The sequence below is a fragment of the Neovison vison genome, chromosome 8 (assembly GCF_020171115.1).
Source record: "Neovison vison isolate M4711 chromosome 8, ASM_NN_V1, whole genome shotgun sequence".
Classification (NCBI taxonomy): domain Eukaryota; kingdom Metazoa; phylum Chordata; class Mammalia; order Carnivora; family Mustelidae; genus Neogale; species Neogale vison.
Genome location: NC_058098.1, coordinates 3,341,755 through 3,361,364, shown reverse-complemented (window position 1 = coordinate 3,361,364; position 19,610 = coordinate 3,341,755). Strand labels below are relative to the sequence as shown.

General features: G+C 61.3%; 1 protein-coding gene across 1 annotated transcript in view; it reads left to right on the top strand.

Annotated features, from left to right (window-relative positions):
* PHACTR3 (phosphatase and actin regulator 3) overlaps nucleotides 1-19,610 on the top strand; it is a 199,606-nt gene that overhangs the window by 102,404 nt on the left and 77,592 nt on the right. Inside the window, exons 2-4 of the mRNA XM_044262737.1 lie at nucleotides 10,068-10,229; nucleotides 13,412-13,489; nucleotides 19,386-19,568. Of these exons, the coding sequence (XP_044118672.1) occupies nucleotides 10,068-10,229; nucleotides 13,412-13,489; nucleotides 19,386-19,568 (423 nt within the window). The remainder of the gene's footprint in view (nucleotides 1-10,067; nucleotides 10,230-13,411; nucleotides 13,490-19,385; nucleotides 19,569-19,610) is intronic.

Sequence of the window (19,610 nt, the reverse complement as noted above, 5' to 3'; positions counted from 1 at the left end):
AGCAAATTCTAAACTGTACCGGAGTCTGTGGTGCAAAACGTAACAGGAAGCCTAACAGGTGGGTATGGAGGACGGGACCCTGAGGAGTGAGTAGGAGTTCATCAGGGACAAGCGTTGCTTCCGGAGGGATTGGCATGGGGGCAGCCTTACGACGGGAGAGCTCGGGCAGGGTGAAGCAGAGGAGAGGCGGCAATCCGTGGGGTGAGGCAGGGGCGTGGTGGGAGGTAAGCTTGAAGCAGACTCCAGAATCTGGGGTCACTGCTGCGGTCTTGTGTGTCATCCTAAAGGCCACTATGACTCTAAGCAGGAAAGTGACACAGACCCTGTCTGCCTGGGGGGCCAGGTGTAGCAGAGAGACGCTGGGAAACCTGTCGGAGGCCGCAGAGTTGGAGGCGGGAATGACTCTGGCCCGGAACCCAGGGTTCAGGAGTGGGAGTAAAGGATCCTGAGCACAAACCACTCCCGCTCCCCCTCGTTCTTCTCCGAACGCCCAGCGGGTACCTTTTCCCTGAAGACGTTTCCAAAGGGACCACCTATGGCAGGAGCTGGCAAACAGTGGGTAAACACAGCCGATCTGTCTTCCACTGGTGCCTATAAATAAAGTTTCATTAAAATATGTCCAGGCCTATTAACTTAGGCACCGTCTGCAGCTGCTTTCGTCGGTGGCTGGGCAGTCACAACACAGAGTGTGTGGCCCACGGCACCGGAGATAGATGCGAGCTACATGTGAGAACCTTTGCCCATCCCTGACCTGAGCAAAACGAACGTGGGACCCATTTTCAAAGTACGGATCTATTGGCTCAGAATCTCCCCAGCATTTAAACATGTTCAATTTCCTCAGAAAAATGCTAAGACATGCGTACTTTTAAAAAAACTGACATTTGCCCTTAAGCTTGGACTGGCGTCTAAGAGCCTCCTCTTACACTTTGGTTTGGAAAGTCCGGGCTGGGAACTTGGGCTTTGAAGATGCTGGGCGGTATCGTTGGTCTAGACTCACATCGCGATGCCGGGGTCTCCTGGTGCGTTGCTGGACGGTTTCCTGTCTCCGGAACACTCATTCTCTCCTCTGTCTGAGAGGATCTTCAGGGGCTGCCTCTAAAAGCAATTCCTAGTCTTTGCAAAGTCCGTGGGCTTCTTGCTAAATAATTTCTGTAAGCGTTTGCTGATGTGCAAATACAGACTTTCCTGCTGAGCCCAACCCCGGCAAACGCCAGAGCTGGTGAAGACAAAGGTGCCTTTCCCGTCCGCCCCTTCTCCCTCCCTGAGCCCACCCTCCTCCTGCTTTTATTCCTGGTTCCAGACTCCACACAGCCTTTCCAGACCCGCTTGATTTACAGATTTGAGCTGATTTTCACTTGGAGAACCGGCCATATGTCTGGCAGACACCAGCGACCATTGGCAGAATTATGGGGTTGATGCTAAACAGATGGGCCTTCTCATCAGATGGGCTGGTTTTTCCACAGTGTATGCGAGGAAGAAAGAAACCGCTTGAATGATGCCTTGGTTTCTCCACGAGTGTCAGGATGTAGCCGGTTCTTTGTCTGGTCTTTATGTTTGCACCGTTGCCGTGGCGGGGCCTCGGGCAGCTAGCGGACACTTGGAGACACGGGGAGTTTCAAGGCGCAACTTCTAGGAAGGTCTCAGAGGATCCCCTTTGTCTTTGGAATACAGATATTGGGGACAAGACGTTTATATTCCAAAAAGAAATTTGCCGTGTACACTTCTTAGCGGGAGTACGTATAAACTGCTTCCTCTGCCATCTACTGCTCCAAATCCGTTCTCTCTCCAGCCGGGGTGTGGTTATGGCTGTCTGGGCAGCAAGGCGTCAACAGGCCTGATCCATCTGTGTAGGAAAAGCTGGCTAAGCAGCTGAATAGAGTTGCTGACTGCAGGACTTCTCAGAGCATTTGTTTGCTGTGATAGTATGTGGTGGTCCTTCAGGGAGGGCTTTCAGCATGTACAGTGTTTTCCCACCTGCCTTCAACCGCAGAGCCCCTCCCATGCCAGGGTTCCATGGAACGTGCATTGGGAAACACTTGTGTCACGCCCCGCGGGTGAGCTCTATGTCGGAAAGCCTAGGCTCCCGGGCCAGTCCCACCACTTACCAGCTGTGTGACTGTCTAACTTGGGTCCTACCCCTGCCCCCCGACCCCAGCCTCCTCTTCTTAAATGTCAAATGGAGCTGGAAATTCGGTCCCTGTCCCCTGGGGTTGTTCGCTTGGAACAGACATGCTGAAGAATTTGGCGGCTCCCCTTGGGCATTCAAAACCGCGTTCTCCTACAATTAAGCATCCACTCGATGCACGATATTCTGGGGCCACCGTTCTCCCTGAAGCCCAGCCAGGCTCTTGTGTTTCTTAGCCCTCGACTGACGAGCAGGACACAGCAGGGAGACGCCGTCTGTCTGTGGCCCAGCTGGGAGACGGGGTGCGGCAGCGTGAAGCCTGGACATTGCTTAGGAATTGAATTATCCCCCACTATCGAGGGGTGCAGAGGTGACTCCGGTCGCTGTTGATAACCAGTGACCTGCATTCTGATCCCACGTCTGTTTTCCTGCGGCAGGATCCAGCCCTCTCATTCAGGCGTGCATTGACTCTTTCCTTCATGTACTCCCTGCCATGGGGGCCCTGTGGCCTCTGCACCGGGGAAGCTGTGCCTTTCCACGCAGGGGCTGTGATGGGTTGCAGGTTCTGGGGGGCAGGCTGGAAGAGCAGTGGAGAAAGCCTGCAGGAGTTCTGGGAAGACGGCCATCGGCCCTTACAGGTTCCCCCCTTTTGAATACACTCACCCTTCTTCCTGCCCCCACCGGCCCCCTTCTGACCCCAGTGGCCAGTGCCCGCGTCCACCCCAGCCGTGATGCCGCGGAGTGCCTCCCTCCTTCCTGGACGTGTTCGGGTGTGGTCCTGCTCCTGCCTGTACTGGTCAGTACCCCCCACATGTCCTGCCCTTCAGCTGTCACTCGAGCGATTTCCAGGAGGAGTGAAGGTCAAACCAGCCATATTTTCACATCTGGGAGACTTAAAGTCCATTTTGAAAATTTGGTTTAGGAGGTTCAGACCCATCCGGGTGATGGGTCACTTGAAACACCAGCACCTCTTTGTGACAGACATCAAACCACAGCTTTTTCAGGCTGGACACGAGCGGCGGCCTTTGATGCTCCAGGCCGTGCCCTTAGTCTGGGCTGCTCTGGGGATGGTCTCAGCGCCTGCTCTCACCGCACAGCCCGTACCCCTGACGGGGACGTCATCCTCCCGTCCGTGGGGTCTGACGCAGGGCGTCGGATGCGGGTTTCGCCAGCGGTGTCCTGACGTCCGAGCGTACTCTCACCTTCGCTGCGTAACCTGCGGAAATGATTTCCCATCTCTCTGACTCCATTTGTGTCCCTGTGATGGGGGCAATGGAAATGGTGACCTGCCTTCTAGGGGCTTGATAGGAATGGAATGAGCTCCTTCCCGGTAGGGGCTCGGGACGTGGCTTGTCACACAACACAGCAAGTGTCCCAGAGGTGTTGCTGTGGCCCGTCTCTGTTTTCTGGATTCTTCCCCGTGTGTTCACGTCCCTTGTTGATGGCTCTCCCGGCTCGGGAGACGACTCTGTCTCAACAACATCTCTGGGTCCCTCCCTCCTTTCTGTGCCGGTCCTCCCCGCTTCCCCTGCCTGTCCCTTCTCCGAGGGCCCCCCGCCTGCAGCCTGGGCCCCTGCCTCCGGCCGTCCACACCACACTTTTGAGGCCTCTCCACTGCTCATCCTTAGCGACTGCCCATCCTCAGGGCTTCAGTCTTGGCCCCACACGACTCTTCTTGGCCGGGCCCCAGCCTCCCCTCTCACTCCCATTCCGGGAACCCCGAGCTCCAGCTGAGGCCTCCCAGGTTCAAGTGCACAGACCCACGCTGGGCAGAGAGGAACACCAAGGATGAGACAGAATGGTTACCTTTTCTCTTACCAGTGTATTCCCAACTAGAAGATGCCTTTCTTACTCGGAGATCACGTTCTTCCTGCTATGTGCGGCCTGTGGTGCTGGCGGCCGACTCGTGTGGGTGTACTTGCGCATGTCCGTGTGTGTGTGTGTGTGTGTGTGTGTGTCCGTGAGCGCACGTGTGTCCGCATGTGTGTGCCCGTGGACGCGCATGTGTGTCTGCATGTATGTGTGTCTGCGTGTGCGTGTGTCTGTGTGTGTGTGCGTGCGCCCGTGGACGCGCATGTGTGTCTGCATGTATGTGTGTCTGCGTGTGCGTGTGTCTGTGCGTGTGTGGTCCATGTGCATGTGTGTGTTCGCACGCGTGTGTCCGCACATGCGCGTGTATGTGTGTGTGCGTGTCGGTCGCTAACTGGCACTGTAGAAAGTTGTCATCTCCATGTGGACCTCGATTTTCTGTGTAGGGATTCTGGGCTTCTTTGGAACCTCTGGGACTGGGGACATCAGATCGTGCTTCCCGGCCGTAATTCCCACTGCCCAGATACCACTTCCTGTCGCACGTCGATGGATTTACAAATCCTTGTCAAATTCTGAGGCCCAGATCAAGTATTACCTGGGCCCCCAGTGGCCTCTGATTCTCACTGCCCCCACCCCGGCCCCCGGGCAGGAAGAATCATGTCCTCTGCACGTATCATCCCCCGACTTGTTCTTCCTGGTAATTCCAGGCATCTTGGTTTTCTCTGTGGTGGACGGACCGGCGGGGGGAGGGGGAGGGGGGGGCCGGGGGGGGGTGGTCCCAGCACAGCTGGCAGGTGCTTGCTTCACAGGAGGCGGTCGCTGAGTATCGAGAGATGGAGTCTTTGGGGCCAGGAAGGCTCACGGAGGACAGAGACCCCCCTGTGGAGGTCGGCGTGCCAAGTTCTGACATGAGTCAGTCCATAATCTGAAGTTCCCTCGTTGTTTCCCTCTTCGCGTCTTCCTCCCCTTCCGTGAGCGAGTCCGCTTCCCGCAAAGCGGCCCCGGCCCCGGCCCCGGCAGGCTCAGCCCACAGCGGACGGAGGAGCCTGCGGATCCGTGAGGGCAGCGACCGCGGTGGCGTCGGGATCGCTGGACGCGGAGGGCACTGCCTCCCCCACGAGGCGGCCCGGGCATCAGCGGGGGGTGGGGGACTTGCCTTCCGCCGTGTTCTGGGGAAAGGGGAAGGGCAAGAAGAGAGACAGGAGGTCGGTGGATAGAAGATGAGGAGGCGGGAGCTCACTCAGGAGGGGACGCTGGAGTCAGACGGACGGGGCTGCGTCCAGGCTCCCGCCACGGCGGCTCCACCTCCCAGAGCTCGCGGTGAGCAAGACGGCCGCAGCTCCTGTTCGTCCCGGTGGGAAGGACGGACGACCGCAATCAGCCAGACGCCCCGGGACGACATCCTAGAGCATCAGAGCAAGCGTGGAGGGGATGGCGTGAGGAGAGGCTGGCCCCGGGGCCAGGCAGGACCGTTAGCCGGTAGCCCAGTGAGCTCAGTCACGGGGCATCGGCGTCCTTCCCTGCCTTGTTCTAGAACGGCGCGGGGCCACACGTCTGTGGGACCCACTGGTGGGGGGAGGTGGGCAGGGCGGGCGCCAGGGACCAGGAGAGGGCCGGCGCGGTCCCAGCTGCGGGCTGGGGCCTGCCCCCTTAGCTCCAGCCGTCTCGTGTCGGCGGGGCCGGCCACCCGCCCCATCCCTCCTCCGGGAGCCCCAGGAGGCCCCTGCCTGCTCCGTGGGGGCCTGTTTGACTTCCGCATGCAGCTGTGGGAAACAGTTTCCGTTAATTACCTGCTAATGCTTCCCAGGTGGCAGAGGTGGCCCTGGCGCAGCCCCGTGTTCCTTGGAGGCTCGAGGGATCTGCTAACGCGTCTGCACCTCCGGGAGGCTCCCGGCGCGGGGAACGGCTTCCTCCCGAGCCCCAGGGAGATGGCGTCTGAACTCGTGGGCGGGGGACGGGGTCGGCGTGCACGGCCACCCCGCCCTGCTTGCCGTCTGGGGACACACACGCGGGAACGTGCCCGCCCGCCACATTGGCCCCAGCCACGCCTGTGTGCCCTCGAGTGCGTGGGCCACTCTGTGCCCAGGAGGGTGCATGCCCGCCTCTTGCTCCCATGGATCCCCACGCACACGGTCAGTGACACACTGATGCCCCCTCTGCCCTCGAGGTGCCGGTGAAGAATTGCTTCGCTGGATGCTACAGCGTCTCTTCTGAAATTTCTCTCCTTGGGCCAGTCCCTGGGCCTGAGCCCCACTGGGGGAGGTGGCAGGGAGAGGGCATCCCTCCCGGGGTGCGGGGGAGAGGTGCTGGAGCCTGCTGCCCCCTGGGCTTCGCTCCCTGGTGACAGCAGGGCCCCCGAGGAGTTGCTCACAGGAAGGTGTCTGTCCTGGCCCAGCATGTGGGATACTTGGTAAATGGAGATGAAGAGACCTCAGGGGCTCCTTCCGAATTTTGGGTCAGGTTCAAGCCCCTGAGTAGGGCCCCTTCTGTGCTCCGGCTGTGTGTGAGGACCAAGTACCCGCTCCAGCCGCCAGGGACAGAGGTGTGGTGGGGGGAGCAGGGAGTCAAGCGAGCCACGTGGCCGAGCCCCAGGCAAGGACATGGGAAGTGCGGTGCCCTCAGTTCCCCAGCAAGGCCGTGGGAGGCGCGAGGGTGCGGGGAGGAGACGGGGTCAGCACGTCCACTCCCATCCATGAGAGACCGAGCCCGGATGTGAGCCCGGGTTCCCGGTCGGAGCCCCCGGGTTCTGCATGACTGCACCGTATGGTTTCCGTAGCACGCCAGAGACGTTACTGCCCGGCGAGGACGATGATAAAGTCACGGGGCAGAGCGTGGTAGAGGTGAGTGGGCAGGGGCGGGATGAAGACGTCGGGAGCGGTCCTGGCTTGGCGATCGATCTGCTGTTTGTGCTATAGGAGAAGGGAAAGGGCAGGGAACGTGCAGAAAAGTGGTGTGACTAGAATACCGTTTTTAAAGAGGTGGGGGGACTGTGGGAGGGGGCTGGCTAGAACACCCGTGGGGGCATCTGGGGGGAGCTGCTGGTGGCCCGGACCGGAGTTCTGGTGATGTGGGTAGCCAGTGGGGTGGGATTTGGGGTCCTATTTGTGGTTTACTCTGTGTGCTGCTCCTTTTTGCTTTGGCTGCTAGGAAGCTCAGAGCCCCAAGTGTGCCTTTCTCCTGTGCCCTCGTGGCGTCTCTAAGCCCTGGGTGCTATGGTCCTGCCCAGAACTCCCTTCCTCTGGATTTCTGCAGATGCTCATCTTGTGGGCCCTGTGTTTCTGGTACCCCCACCCCCATCTTTTGTGAGCTGTAAACCAAGTGACAACAGCAGTGCACTGTCCCCAGGTGCCTCTCTGGGGATCTTCATCTTCTTCCTCCAACCAGCCTGGAGGCTTGGGGGGACCTGGCCTGTTCTCTTCCCCCTTGTGTCAAAATGCCTGCAGGACAGCAGCCTTCCGGGGCCATGTGGCTCTGGCCGCTTCTGTGGGTGGAAAGGAAAAGAGAGAATAATAACACGGAATGAATGGCCTCTGGGACGGGTCTGCTTCCTGTGCCTGGAGGCCTGCAGCGCAGAGCTGGGGAGCCAGTGGTGGGGAGTCTGTGACCCACGCCCCGAGGCTCCTCCCGCTCCCTCCCTCCCTCGCCCACACTTCCTGCGCCCCTGTAGGGTGCTGGGGACACGCGGGAAAATGAGCTCAACTAAGTTGCTTTCTCCCTCAAGTCACCCCAGGCTTGTTTTTCCACACGGGGTTGCTTTGTCGGCCACCGTGGACACGGTCTCTGCCGTACAGTTAACAGTAACAGCTAGAGAGTGGCCACACGCCCTGGTGGGCTGGGACGGTCCTGGTTTGTGCCTTTTGTCGTGTCTTCCCATTTGCGTCCTGCTCTGGGCACAAATTTACAGTCACCCTAGAAACAGATTAGAGATACAAGGAGGGGGGCTCTGGAATGACACTGCTCAAGGTCATGCCGACCTGCAGCATTTCCTCGCTCTGTGAGTCAGTAGGGTGGCTCACGGCTCTGAGCCTCAGTGTGCTCATCTGTACAATGGATAAGAGTCTGTATCTTACAGATTTACTGTGAGGGGAAGTCGGGTGGTCCCTGACCCGGAACAAGCCCGGACTGACTTCCGCCCCATCATTATTCTCGTGCTTCTTGTATAATATAAACCACCAGGAAAACTTCTACTGGGAGACCCCCCACGCCAGCACGGTACGGTAACCAGTGTGTCTACAGAGCCTTAGAATGTAGACGATGCTGTAATGCAGGGTTGTAACATGCTCTCAGTGAACTTTGTGTTGAATGTGTTTACCTGAGTTTCCGGTCTCTGTGGTCACCCTGAATCTTCCTTTCAATACAAGGCATCTGGGATGTTCATTATCTTTATTTTACAGACATGGAAACTGGAGGCCAAAGTTGCGGGTGCCTTGCCAGGAGCCTTGGGCTGCTGATAGGTGTCAGACCTCCGGGATCGTCTGACTGCTGCTCCCCGGGGTCGCGTGTCCCTGGGTCCCCTGTCACGTGGGGCACGGGGCTAGATCTGATGGCCACCAGCCCGTTACAGGGCCTGGCCCCTCTGGGGGCCTCCTTCTGCTGACAGCCCTCCTGAGACCCCTCATTCCAGCCCTGTTCTGCTGGGAGCCTCGGGTCCCTCTGGGGCTTCTTGGCTCCATGTAAGCCCCCTGCCCTGTCTGTGGGGAGCAGCGTGTGTGCTGGGCAACATGTGTGTGCGCGCGTGTGTGTGTGTGCACACGTCTGCACGGAGTGTCCTGGCCAGGTTCAGGCACGTGTGCCAGCAGTCACACCGGGGAGCACGGACAGGGGTGTGAACGTGCGCCCAAGGGACACGGAAAGGTTGAAATTTAGGGCACTGGGAGCCTCGTCACTGCCGGAAGAAAGGTCCCTTCCCTGTGCCAGGAGGGGTTTGGGGCAACTGAAGTTTCTTTCTCCATCCGCTTGGGCGCTGGCCTGAGCGCGGCCTTAGGCACACCCGGTGGACAGGGTCCAGTGGGCCGTGGGGGCAGCGCAGGGTGTCTCACGCGGCCCTCTGATGACTCCGTCTTGTCCGCTGCGTTGCTCTCCATTCTAACGAACCTTCTTTCTTCGAACGTGAACACATCCTAAACCCCTGAAGGGCCAGTCGTGAAGCTCATGTCTTCCTCTCTCCCAGGCCCCAGTAGCGCATGTCCCCTCTGGCTTGAGGGCCCCGCAGACATGTTCTGCGCAGCCGTGTTCTCCGCACGACTGCCTCACGCACGTTGCTGGCGTGTGCTGTGTGACGCTGCGTGTGATTTCTTGACTTAGCAATCGACCGTGGCCTGGTTGCCTCTCTGCTTCCTTTCCTTCCATGTCCATACATGGGTCGCCGAGGGGAGGGATGATCAGTGACTTAGCAGTGGCCTGTCGATAATACCAGTCTTGGCACCACGAGCGTCCTTGGATGTCCATCTCTATGTGTCCCACAGAGTGTGAAAACAGCGTAGTTTTCTGAACAAGGATCCAAAGGAGAGCTACTTTCCTTGGCCTGTTCATGAACTAGCTCCTTCCATGGCTCTCCAGTGAGGACCATGGCCAGGCCTCTGCTGAGGGTCAAGGCAGAGAGCTGACAGCTGAGCGGGAGGGCAGGCACCCAGGGACCATTGCAACTCCTCGATGCTGGCACAAGTAGCTTCAGGAGCAGAAAGCAAAGCTCTGCACCTTGTGTGGGGCAGGAGAAGGTGCAGCCTTGTAGAGAAAGTCAGATTTAGCAGAGTGGCTGAAGTTGATAGGGCAAAGAAGACCAGAAGAGCAGCACAGGTGGAGGGCATAGCATGAGCAAAGGTCCTGGGGTGGGCAGAGATTTCACAGGGAATTGGAGAAGTCCTCAAACTGCTGTGGCCAAGTGCAAACTTGGGGGAGGGCTTCTGGCAGGCCACAGAAGGGTTCCAGGGGGGAGGGTTTCCCTAGAAGGGGCACAGGAATTCAGGCGCTGGTATGTGCCACCTGTGGGTACTCACCCATGGCAATGAGCCCCAGGCTTTGTAGAGTCACTGGTGGTCCCTTGGGTGAGGGAAGTCACCTCAGCAACCCCCCCGCCCAAGGAGCCATGTAGGGCTGGTAATCACTTGAGCTCCTCCTTGGTGTTCCCCTCCAGATGAGATGGACCAGGCCCCCCCAGCGCGCTCCGAGTATCTGGTCTCAGGGATCCGAACCCCCCCGGTGAGGAGGAACAGCAGACTGGCCACCCTGGGCAGGATCTTCAAGCCCTGGAAATGGAGGAAGAAGAAAAACGAAAAGCTGAAGCAGACGACGTCCGGTGAGTGTGGGGGAGAGGGAGCGAGTACCCCGGTTGCCATGTCTCTGTGCTGACGTTGCCTCCCCAGCCGCCATGGGAGCGCAGGCTGAGCTCTGTGGGCCCCAACGGCGGGAGCTGCTCAGCCTTGCCGGGTCACCTCCTGGCTGGGGTGGGTCAGCACTGGGCACACCTGTGACCCACTCACCGCCCAGACTCACGGGGCACACAAGTCACTGGCCATCCCGGAGTCCCTGCAGGCCGGGGCAGGGAGGCTGGCTTGGGACAAGTGTCCTTGCTGACCACACTGGGGCCTGCCCTCCCTAGGAGGCCTCTGGGTCACTGGGAGGGTCGAGGCCCTCATCCTGGCTCTTACTGGAAACCAGAGCCCAGCTGCTCCGGGCTCCTAAGCTCTTCCTGCAGAGAGGCTGGCTCTCGGGCCCTCCCACCCCAACACCCTCCCTGCAAAGGGCCCAGAAACTTCCTTCCCTCACTCACCGCGGGCGGCATCCTCACTCACACCCTGCCAGTCCCGGCTCTGTGGGACGTTGGGTTGCGCCAGGTTGTACCGTTGCCCCTGCCCCCTCGCGTCCACAGCAGGAACTGTGGCCGGGGCACTGGACCACGGAGGACAGGTGTGGCGACAATGACACAGCTGGCGGTGATAGCAAGTTAAGTGACCAAGTAAACACAGAGGACCAGCCCACAGGCCGGTGCCCTTCCCGGGACCCCACCCACCCCGGGAAGGGGCCCCAGGCTCCAAGGGAGAAGCCCAGCTCAGGGTCCGGCAACCAGCTGGCCACAGGCTGGGGTGACCCCTGGCAGCCTGGCTCAGGTCTGATTCCTGGATAACGGGGTGTCTTTGGTGAAGGGGAGGGAGGTCAGTGTCCTGAGGAGCAAACCCCAGGGGGCACGGCATCTCAGCTCCCGCCAGGGCTCACTGCTGAGCACGTGCTTGTTAGCTATGGCTGGAAACCATTAACAAGGGAGCTGTGCATGTGGGATTAGTCGAGGCCTTGGGGACCAGCCTGGGAAGGGCTGGTCTCCAGCTTCTGTCTCTAGCGGTCCCCGGGGCCCCGGTCTCCTTCCCATCCTTGGAGCCCTGCAGATTCCAGAGCATCTAGGACACGGAGACAGAGCCGATGGGGGTGGGGGGAGCTGCCAAGAGCAGCAGGCCCTCCGCTCCCACTTGTTACACAGTTTACAGATTATTTCTTAACTCCCCAAGAGGCTGATTGAGCAGTCCTCCTTGTTGAGAATGAAGGCAGAGCAGGGTTCCTGCAGGAGTCCTGACTGCCTGCTGTGTGCCGGGCGCCGAGTAGATGGGGGGCCTGAGCACTCAGCACTTTCTGCCCAGTGGGGAGGGGGCAACAGGCCGGCGGGCATGTGCTCCAGCCCTAGAGAGGTCACTCGCTCCCAGTGGGGCCGTGGAGGACCTGAGCAGGTGCTGGGGGAGGTGCGGTGGGCTGGGCCTCGTTTGGGGCTGGACGATCTGAGCATTCTCAGGTGAGGAGGCACCGTTGAGCCGAGGCATGATTGGCTCCTTGAGAAAAGCAGGGAATGGCATTGTAAGAGAGGGAATAGCTCATGCAAAGGTACTGAGCTGGGGAAGGCACAGGGGACCAGAACACGGTGACCTCTGTGACCTCGGGAGCCCCTGATGTGCTCTGGGCTGTAGAATTGGAGGTTTGAACTGCGCAGTCTGTGGGCTCCACACCCTGAGCCCCATGCTGCGGGGGAGAGACAGGCTGTGGGGTCCCCGCAGGTGGGCTGAGGTCTGCAGGTAAACACCTGTGGGGTTCTCACCTGGGGGCCTGCAGCTGGTATTTGGAAAACTGGGGATCACGGCTGCCTTTCGTTTATTCTAAATCATCCTTCCCCGCGAGCGTGGGGGTTATTTCCGTGTGCTCAGTATATTCCTGACCTCACAGGCGTTGCTGGCCGGCATGACATGCATCTAAAGATGATTTAGAGACAAACAAGCCCACAGGAGCTTGGACGGGCGAGCAGGGGCAGCTCTGCGAGGGCGGCTCCCAGAGGCTGTGGTCTGGGATGTGGGCCCTGAGCTGGGGACAGCGGACCCTTGCAGCAGCCTCTTTGGGTCACTGGGAGGCTCAGGAGTCAGGGCGGGTGACGTCCTGTGTGGGGGCCGGGCCCCCAGACCATGGGTCCCTCGGGTCTTCACCTCCACCCCGGTTCTGCTCACCCCCGTCTGCTGGTCTGGACGGCAGGCGCTCTGTGTACACCTCCCAAAGCCAGGGCTCAATTTCTCATTTTTGTGCATATTTCCGGCATCTGGAGATTGGACTAAGAAAGGACATTATGTTCCCTTGGCCCGAAAACGTCTTTTTCCCAACATTCGGGTCTTCCTGTTCATGCTCAGCTCTCAGCGTGAACACCCGAAGGGAAGCCAGCCCCGATGCTCAGCCCAGCCAGGGCTTCCCAGACCCCGTCCCTGTCCCTCGGGTTCTGGGTCATTCCGCTTGCTCATTTGTAGATGTTCATTGGCTGGTGTCCCCAGGTAGGGGCCGCACCCGTCTTGCTGCCCTATGCCTGCCCCAGTAGGTGCTCACTAGACACTTGACTAGCTCTGGTCATTAGAACAGGCCCGTTATTCCTGCCGGCTCCCTCCTAGAGCCTCTTGGAGCCCTGGGCAGTGGGGGGCTGCATTGGTTCTTCTCCCCAGGTACTCCCCAGTGCATGCTCAGCACTTAGCACATCGTAGATGCTCAGTAAGTATTTCTAAATCCATAACTTCATTGCCATCACCTGTTTGTCCTCTGCTGCTAGTCTTCAAGCTCTGACGGGAGGGCCTGGCTCTGTTCCATGTCCCCCACTGCCGTCCTCGCCAGGCAGAGCGCTCGCATGCGTGGGGGACCTCACGCCCTCTGTGATCACGGTTCACAGCTGCAGTTGGCATCTTTCCAAGAAAGGGTTTGAGGAATTGCATGGGGTCGTATTCGAAACCGAGTTCTTTTATAGGCAAATCGTTTCCTGGGCAGAGAAAGGAGATTGTCCAGCAGAGCGATCCCCCTGCCTCAAGTTTGGGGCGTCTGTGCGATGCTCAGCAGAGTGCATAGTAGGAAAGATTGGGGTTCCTGGACAAGGCCCCTGCCAGTGGCCCCCGACCCCGCAGTCCCCTGCTGTAAACGGGAGGCGCAGGCAGGCCCCGTGGTGACTCACTGGCACGTTTGTGTGTTGTGCAGCGCTGGAGAAGAAGATGGCCGGCAGGCAAGGCCGGGAGGAGCTCATCAAGAAGGGTCTGCTGGAGATGATGGAGCGGGGTAAGTGGGGCCCGGAGGACCGGCGGAGCGGAGCGGCTATCGGGGGGCCCAGGGTCCAGGTGCAGGGGCTGGGCCCCAGCGGGGCCTCCCCAGGGGCCGTTCCCTGTCAGGCCCTTCCTGAGGTCCAGGCCACCTCTGCACCGGGCACGGAGCTGAGAGTTGTCCTCTGCTGGGCGGTGCGGCAGGCTGGCCCTCCGTCCTGCTTCCCCCGAGCTGGCAGCGTTGGCTTTCGTTCCGAGTTCCGTCACGATCCCCTACCCGGGCAGGTGGTTCTGACTCACGCGGCCCTCTCGTACCCTGTCATCCTTGGGAAGCATCGACGGGTCCTGCACGCTGACCCGTCCCTTTCCTTCCCTGTGCCCCCAGCCCCCGCACTGGTGCTTACCCCACGCTGCAGATGAGGAACGTGAGGGTCTGGGGTGGCTTGCTCCGGGGTCACGCAGCCCAGGGCCCAGACACCGTCCACACCTCTCCGGAGGTCTCACCCCGGGGCGTGTGCTTGCTGGCCAATTGTTCACAATGTTCTGGAGCTCCCGCCTGTTCTCGCTCGCTCGGGGGTGACGAGCCACAGGGCGCGGGTCCTCACGCACACCTTCCGTGCTTAGTCCTTCGCGAAAACGCAGGTATCTGCAGACCTCCCCGCGGCCGGAGCTCCCGCGTCCCAACCGGGGGGCTGGCCGCATGCAGTCAGCTCCCCGAGGCTGTGCGGGCACGTGGAGCTCCCGGCATCGGGACTGGGAAGGGGCCTCAGGAAGCGGGGTGGGGGTCCCGGTGCTAGCGGGCTCGGCCTCTGGCCTCTGGCTCCTCTTCAGCTGCAGAGGGACGGGTTTTCATGATGCCACGTTCCTGGGATACCGGCCCCCGAAATCGCTTCCTCTGGGGGATGGAACTTCACGTGTGAGTGGGGGGCTTGGTCCCGGGTGCTGCGGCGCTCAGGTGCTGAATGTCTGACCCTCAGGTTTGGGGGACTGTCACTGCTGATGGAAGTCTGGGCTGTTTTAGTCGGGATGGGACAACGCAGCTCTAAAGCCCGCATTTTGAATATGTCGCCAGCAGACCTTCCTGCGGACTTTGGGGAAGGGAAGGGAAGGGAGGATAAGAACAGCCTTGATGCTGTTCATCGTAGCAGTTATTTTGGTCAGTGAATGAAGAGGAAGCCAAGGTGTGGATTTGATTCCTGTCAGAGAAGCAGAGGGGGGCCTTGCAGAGGAGGGCTGTGCTTTTCCTCAACTCTGAGCCCTGTTAAAAGATGTCGTCTGAAGGATGGACGGGCCACACGGAGCAGGCGGTGTCTGGCCTCGGCTCCCGGCGTGTCATTTGCCAACCCCCGAGGCCAGATCCCACTGTGTCCGCGAGTGATCCTGGCTGAGCCGAGAGCCAGGTGGGTCCAACACACAGTGTGTCCTTCCTCAGAGGTTGGAAATGCGCTCCTGGACGGATGCCGCGGTCAGTAACCCCACAGGCCAACAGAAAGTCACAGCCCAGCTGTGTCACACCCGGAGCACAAGATGCGAGGCCCCGACCCCACCCAGGGGGCAGGGCGTGATGTCTCGGTGGGACCCCAGGACATCAGAAAGGGCTCCGGAGCCCACTGGCCATTACCGCCACCTGGGGAGCGGCTCTGGGCTGGGACGCAGGCACCTGTACTTCATAAGCCCCCCAGCTGCCTCCAGGCACCTGGGCCACCAGGGCTGAGAAGCAGGGGCGGGGGGGGGAGCATTTTCCAGCCCCCAGCAGCAGCGGGAGCAGGGCCCAGCCGTGGAAGGGGAAAGGGGGGTGAGGTGCAGGGAGGTTGGAGAGGGGCAGGTCCCACAGAGTCTGGCCTCTTCCCGGCACTCCTGGTGGGTGTTAAGCCCAGGGCTGAGCAGGGTGTGGGCCGAGTGGGTCTGCAGTGGGCCTGCCTGGGGCGTCGCTAAGGGGGGCCTGTTAGCAGGGTGGTAAGGGTGCTTCCGGGAAGGGGCCTGGGGTCAGGGAGAGGAGGGGGACGTGCTCTTGTTCTGTGGGCCTCTGTCCCGCGTGTGCCCTCCCTGGAGCGGCAGGGACAGCGGATCCGGGGCTGTGGGGGGCAGCAGCCCCCTTGGCTGAATACCAGCCCGCACTGGTGTTTCTGCCCTGTGGGTGCTCAGGAAACGCCTTCTGCCCTGGGGGCGGAGGCCGGCCCTGGCTTGTCCCAGTGTTTCCGCTGGTGGCTGAGAATCCCTGGTCTCAGGGGATGGGCCCCCTCCGGCCTCTGGGCTGGGAGTGAAGCAGTGAGCCCCTCCGCTCTGCTGGCCTGGGTCTGGGGTAGGGGTGGGGCGTGATTCCCCATCCTGGGTCTGGATGAAGGACGCCTCAGTGGCCACCACCTGGTCTCGGCCAGGCCTGTGCCTGCAGCCCGAGTGCCTCCCTGCCGCTGGCTGCGTCACTGAGCCTGCGCCCTGCTGGCCCCCGGCGGGGAGGGGGCGGTGACCACGGGCTTGGCCAGGGACACTGCAGTGGTGCCCCAGACCTCACACTTGAGCTTCCGTGGCCAGAACGAACCCACACTGGGCTCACACCTCATACCTGGTACCTGGGAGTTGGCCCACAAAGTAGTAAGCAGCAGGACGGTGCCCCCAGGCAGTGGGGGAGCCCGGGGGGCGAGCCTGTGTCCCTCTCTTGGGCTGTTGTCTTCTGATCCTAGGAGCCTAAGCATTACATCAACCAGCCTGACCCACCCCTCTTGTTCTGAACAGCCTGGTGGTCTGTCGGAAGCTGGGAGGGACCCGTGGCTGCTGTTAAACATACGGGAGGTGGACCAGGCCTGGGTGGGGAGGAAGGAGGTCACGCCCTCCCCCGCGCCCGTCTTCCCTGCTTTGGTCACACTCCTCTGACTCCTCAGTGATGGGTGGGGGCCGGCCAGCGCCCCCCAGGCTCCTCCATCCCGTCCCGTGCCCGAAGGCAGCCGGCAAGGGGCCTGCACGTTCCTCCATCTTCATGCACGTGTGCACCTGGCCTTCTCCTAACTGAAGGAATTTCGTCCTCGGCCATGGGAGAGGAGGTGGTTGTCTCCCTGGTGCTGTGTTCGGGGACCTGGGAGGCACGAGATTTCCTTTCTTGGCGGGGACGGGGGGATTGGGCAGTGACAAATCACATGTGTGTGGTTCTGTGCGGCAGGGGGCAACCTGTGCGTGTGCGTGTGTGTCTGCGGGTGACGGTCCCGGGCGCCGTGGCTGCTCCGTGTAACACAGGTGCTCCACTGGGTGCCCCCGCAGCACTCGGGGTCGGGTGGGCATCTGACAGACCGGGCTGGGAGGGAGCGCTGGCGGAACAGTGCGGCCCAGGGGACAGCCGCCCACAGCTCCCCCCGCCCCGGCCGGCGTTCCTTAGCAACGGCCCTGCCAGCAGCGCTATTTTGGGAACTGTAACTTTTCATTGAACAGGATTGTGAACGGGAGCTCTGAGCACGGTCCAGAAGAGTCCTACAGGTGCCCCAAGCTGGGCACACGTGGGGGACGCTGCCACGGCCTGTCTGCTAGAGACCGCCGGGCCGGGGGCAGGTGCGGACCCGTGGGCCTTCCTGATTCGACGTTCTGACCGCTGTCTGGTTGGTGGTGATGACAGAGGGGGAGGGGGCGGTCACTGGCACAAACCGCAGTGTCGTCCCGGCAGGAGGTGGCCTGTCCTTCAGGAGACCAGGAGTCCTCCTCTCTAAACGCCGGGTTCCAGCCTTGCCTGGCGAAGGTGTGCGGTCGTCGGACTCGGTGCTTGCGGGGTGCCCGTGCTGGGCCTCTGGCGGGGCACAGCGTGCCATCCGTGCCGGCCGGCCTCTGTGCCGCGGTCCCTGTAAGCTGAGGGCAGAGCCCTTCCCGGACATGTGTCGAGGAGGTGGAAACCGGCCCTGAGCGAGGGAGGGGAGGAAGCCCGGTTTTGAGCTTGAGCTCCGCGACCTTTCATCGTGTCCCCCGCTGTGTTCTCCCAGCCGGCGTCTGCGTCTCCTGGGTCGGCGTTGGTCGGTGAACTGTGGCTGCTGGCCCAGGACCAGGTTTTGGAAGGCCCTTGGGCTGAGTCAAGGTTTTTAAACTGAAAGCGCTTTCTGTAAAACTAAGAAAATAAAAAAAATAAAAAAATTGAGGACTTTCAATTTTGGGACCAGATGGCATGTGGGCCACAAAGTCTAAAATACTAGCCTTCTGCTCTTCTTTTGGGAAAGGTTGCTGAGCCGTCGCCTGGACCCTCTGGTCAGGGACACAGCTGTGGAGACGAGCCCTTCTCCGCCGCACATCTCCAGACTTCGGCCTGGCTGACATTTCTGCCCTTCCTGGGGAGAGGGCTGTGGCCTCGGGGGCAGGAGGTGCTGGGCCATGACGGCCACTCCCGTCCCTGCGGGGTCACGTGCGCGGGCTGGGCCCACGTCCTGGGTGCAGGGAGGGCTCTGCGGGGGAGCCCGTTGCTCTCACCTGCTCTCACCCAGCCTGGGGCCCGGACAGTCCGTCCTTCAGCGTCATCAGCGGCCGTTAGGGTCGTGGCAGGCACAGGGCGTCTTTTATGCGGGGGCGCTTTGTAGACACACCCACTTACTCCCCACACGGGTGCCGTGAAGCCCGCAGTGACGTCATCCTCCCCCTCTTTTCCGAGGTGAGGAAGTGGAGGCCGGAGAGGCCTGCCATGGGATGGGACGCGTGGGGAGCGAGACCTTCTCCTTCTTGCGCCAGTCTGGGGGTAAAAGGGACATTGTTGGAGGCCCAGCAGGCAGCGGGTGGGGAGAAGGGAGCGCTGATCTGAGGTCAGCCCCTGCCCCAGGCCCCACAGTGATGGGAGGCAGTGGTCCCGGGCCAGGCTCCGGACCCCGCAGCGCCGCTCTGCGCGGGGTGGCCTCGTGCACACCATGTGACATCTGGGGGGGGCGTGCGGGGTTCCGTGCCCAGTCTGCTCTGCATCTCGGAAGTGGTTATCACTTGCTGGCTGTTTCTAAGCCCGGACCTGCCATCTGGTGGCCGTGGGACTGGACACGCTGTGTCCCTGAGCACCACGTCCTCCTTGTTCAGTCGGGGGATGGAGGTGAACGATCCCTCCCAGGCCGGACCCTCAAGGACTCCAGCCACTGCGCCCAAGCAAGGGGAGGCACGGAGCCCTCCCTTCAGTCCTCCCGGAAGCCTGGGTCGTTTCTTCGGAGGCCCCCCGTCTGCACTTACGGACTCCCTGCTCTGACCCGCTTCAGCCTTGGGCTTCCAGTGCCTCAGCATGAGCCAGCCGGGGGCAGGGATCGACTCTTACTCCCCGCCGCCTTCCTGGGGTGGATGCAGGCCTGGGCGTACCGTGGGTGACAGCGGTTTGTGTGTGAGGGGACTGATGTGGAACAGTGGGCACGGAAGTGGGCTGGTTACCTGTAGCCACGAGAATGTTCTGTAACCCCCGTAGCTCCTCGGGGCAGACAGCCGTCGGTGGGTGTCGTCCCGTCTGGGGCCGGTCTCTGCTGGCTGGACGGGAGCAGCCCTGTTTTGTACATCTGCCTTTTGTCCCTAGCCCGCTGGCCCGGTGCGTCCCGGCAGCGAGGACAGACGGGGGCTCGATTGTGGGGGTGTGTGAGCACTTCAGAAGTCACTGCTACTTCAAGGCCTTGTTGGCCAAAGCGAACCAGAGGGTAGAGGCCAGCATGGGAATGGGGGGCACCGTGGGGGTACCGATGTGGGCGGGGGCTATGGCCAGTCTCCCACAGGCAGGTAGTGGACAGAGTCTGGGGGGCTGGGGGTGCGGCAGTGCCTGGGCCTCCTTAGGAAGCCCAGATGCGGAGAGGGAGTCCGGGGAGATGTGGGGAAGAGACGGGGGTGCCATGCCGGGGCCTGGGGTGCCACTCTTCCCAGGAAGGCCCCTTGCGTGAGTGAAGGCACATAGGGAGAGAGATGGGGGCTTGGCTGATGGCTGGATCTCCTCGCAGATGCTGAAAGCAAAGCCTGCAGCCCCGACGGAGGGCCCCGGGCCGCACAGAGCGAACCCTCCACCCCCAAGCAGGAGACGCTGACTTCCGATGAAGCCCCGCCCGGAAGTCCTCTGGCCACGGGGACGGACCCCTCATCCCTGGACGAGCCGCTGTCCTTGGACTCCCATTGTGACGACACAGGTACTGGCCACGACCGTGCCGGGCCGAGCTGCTGTGGGGACG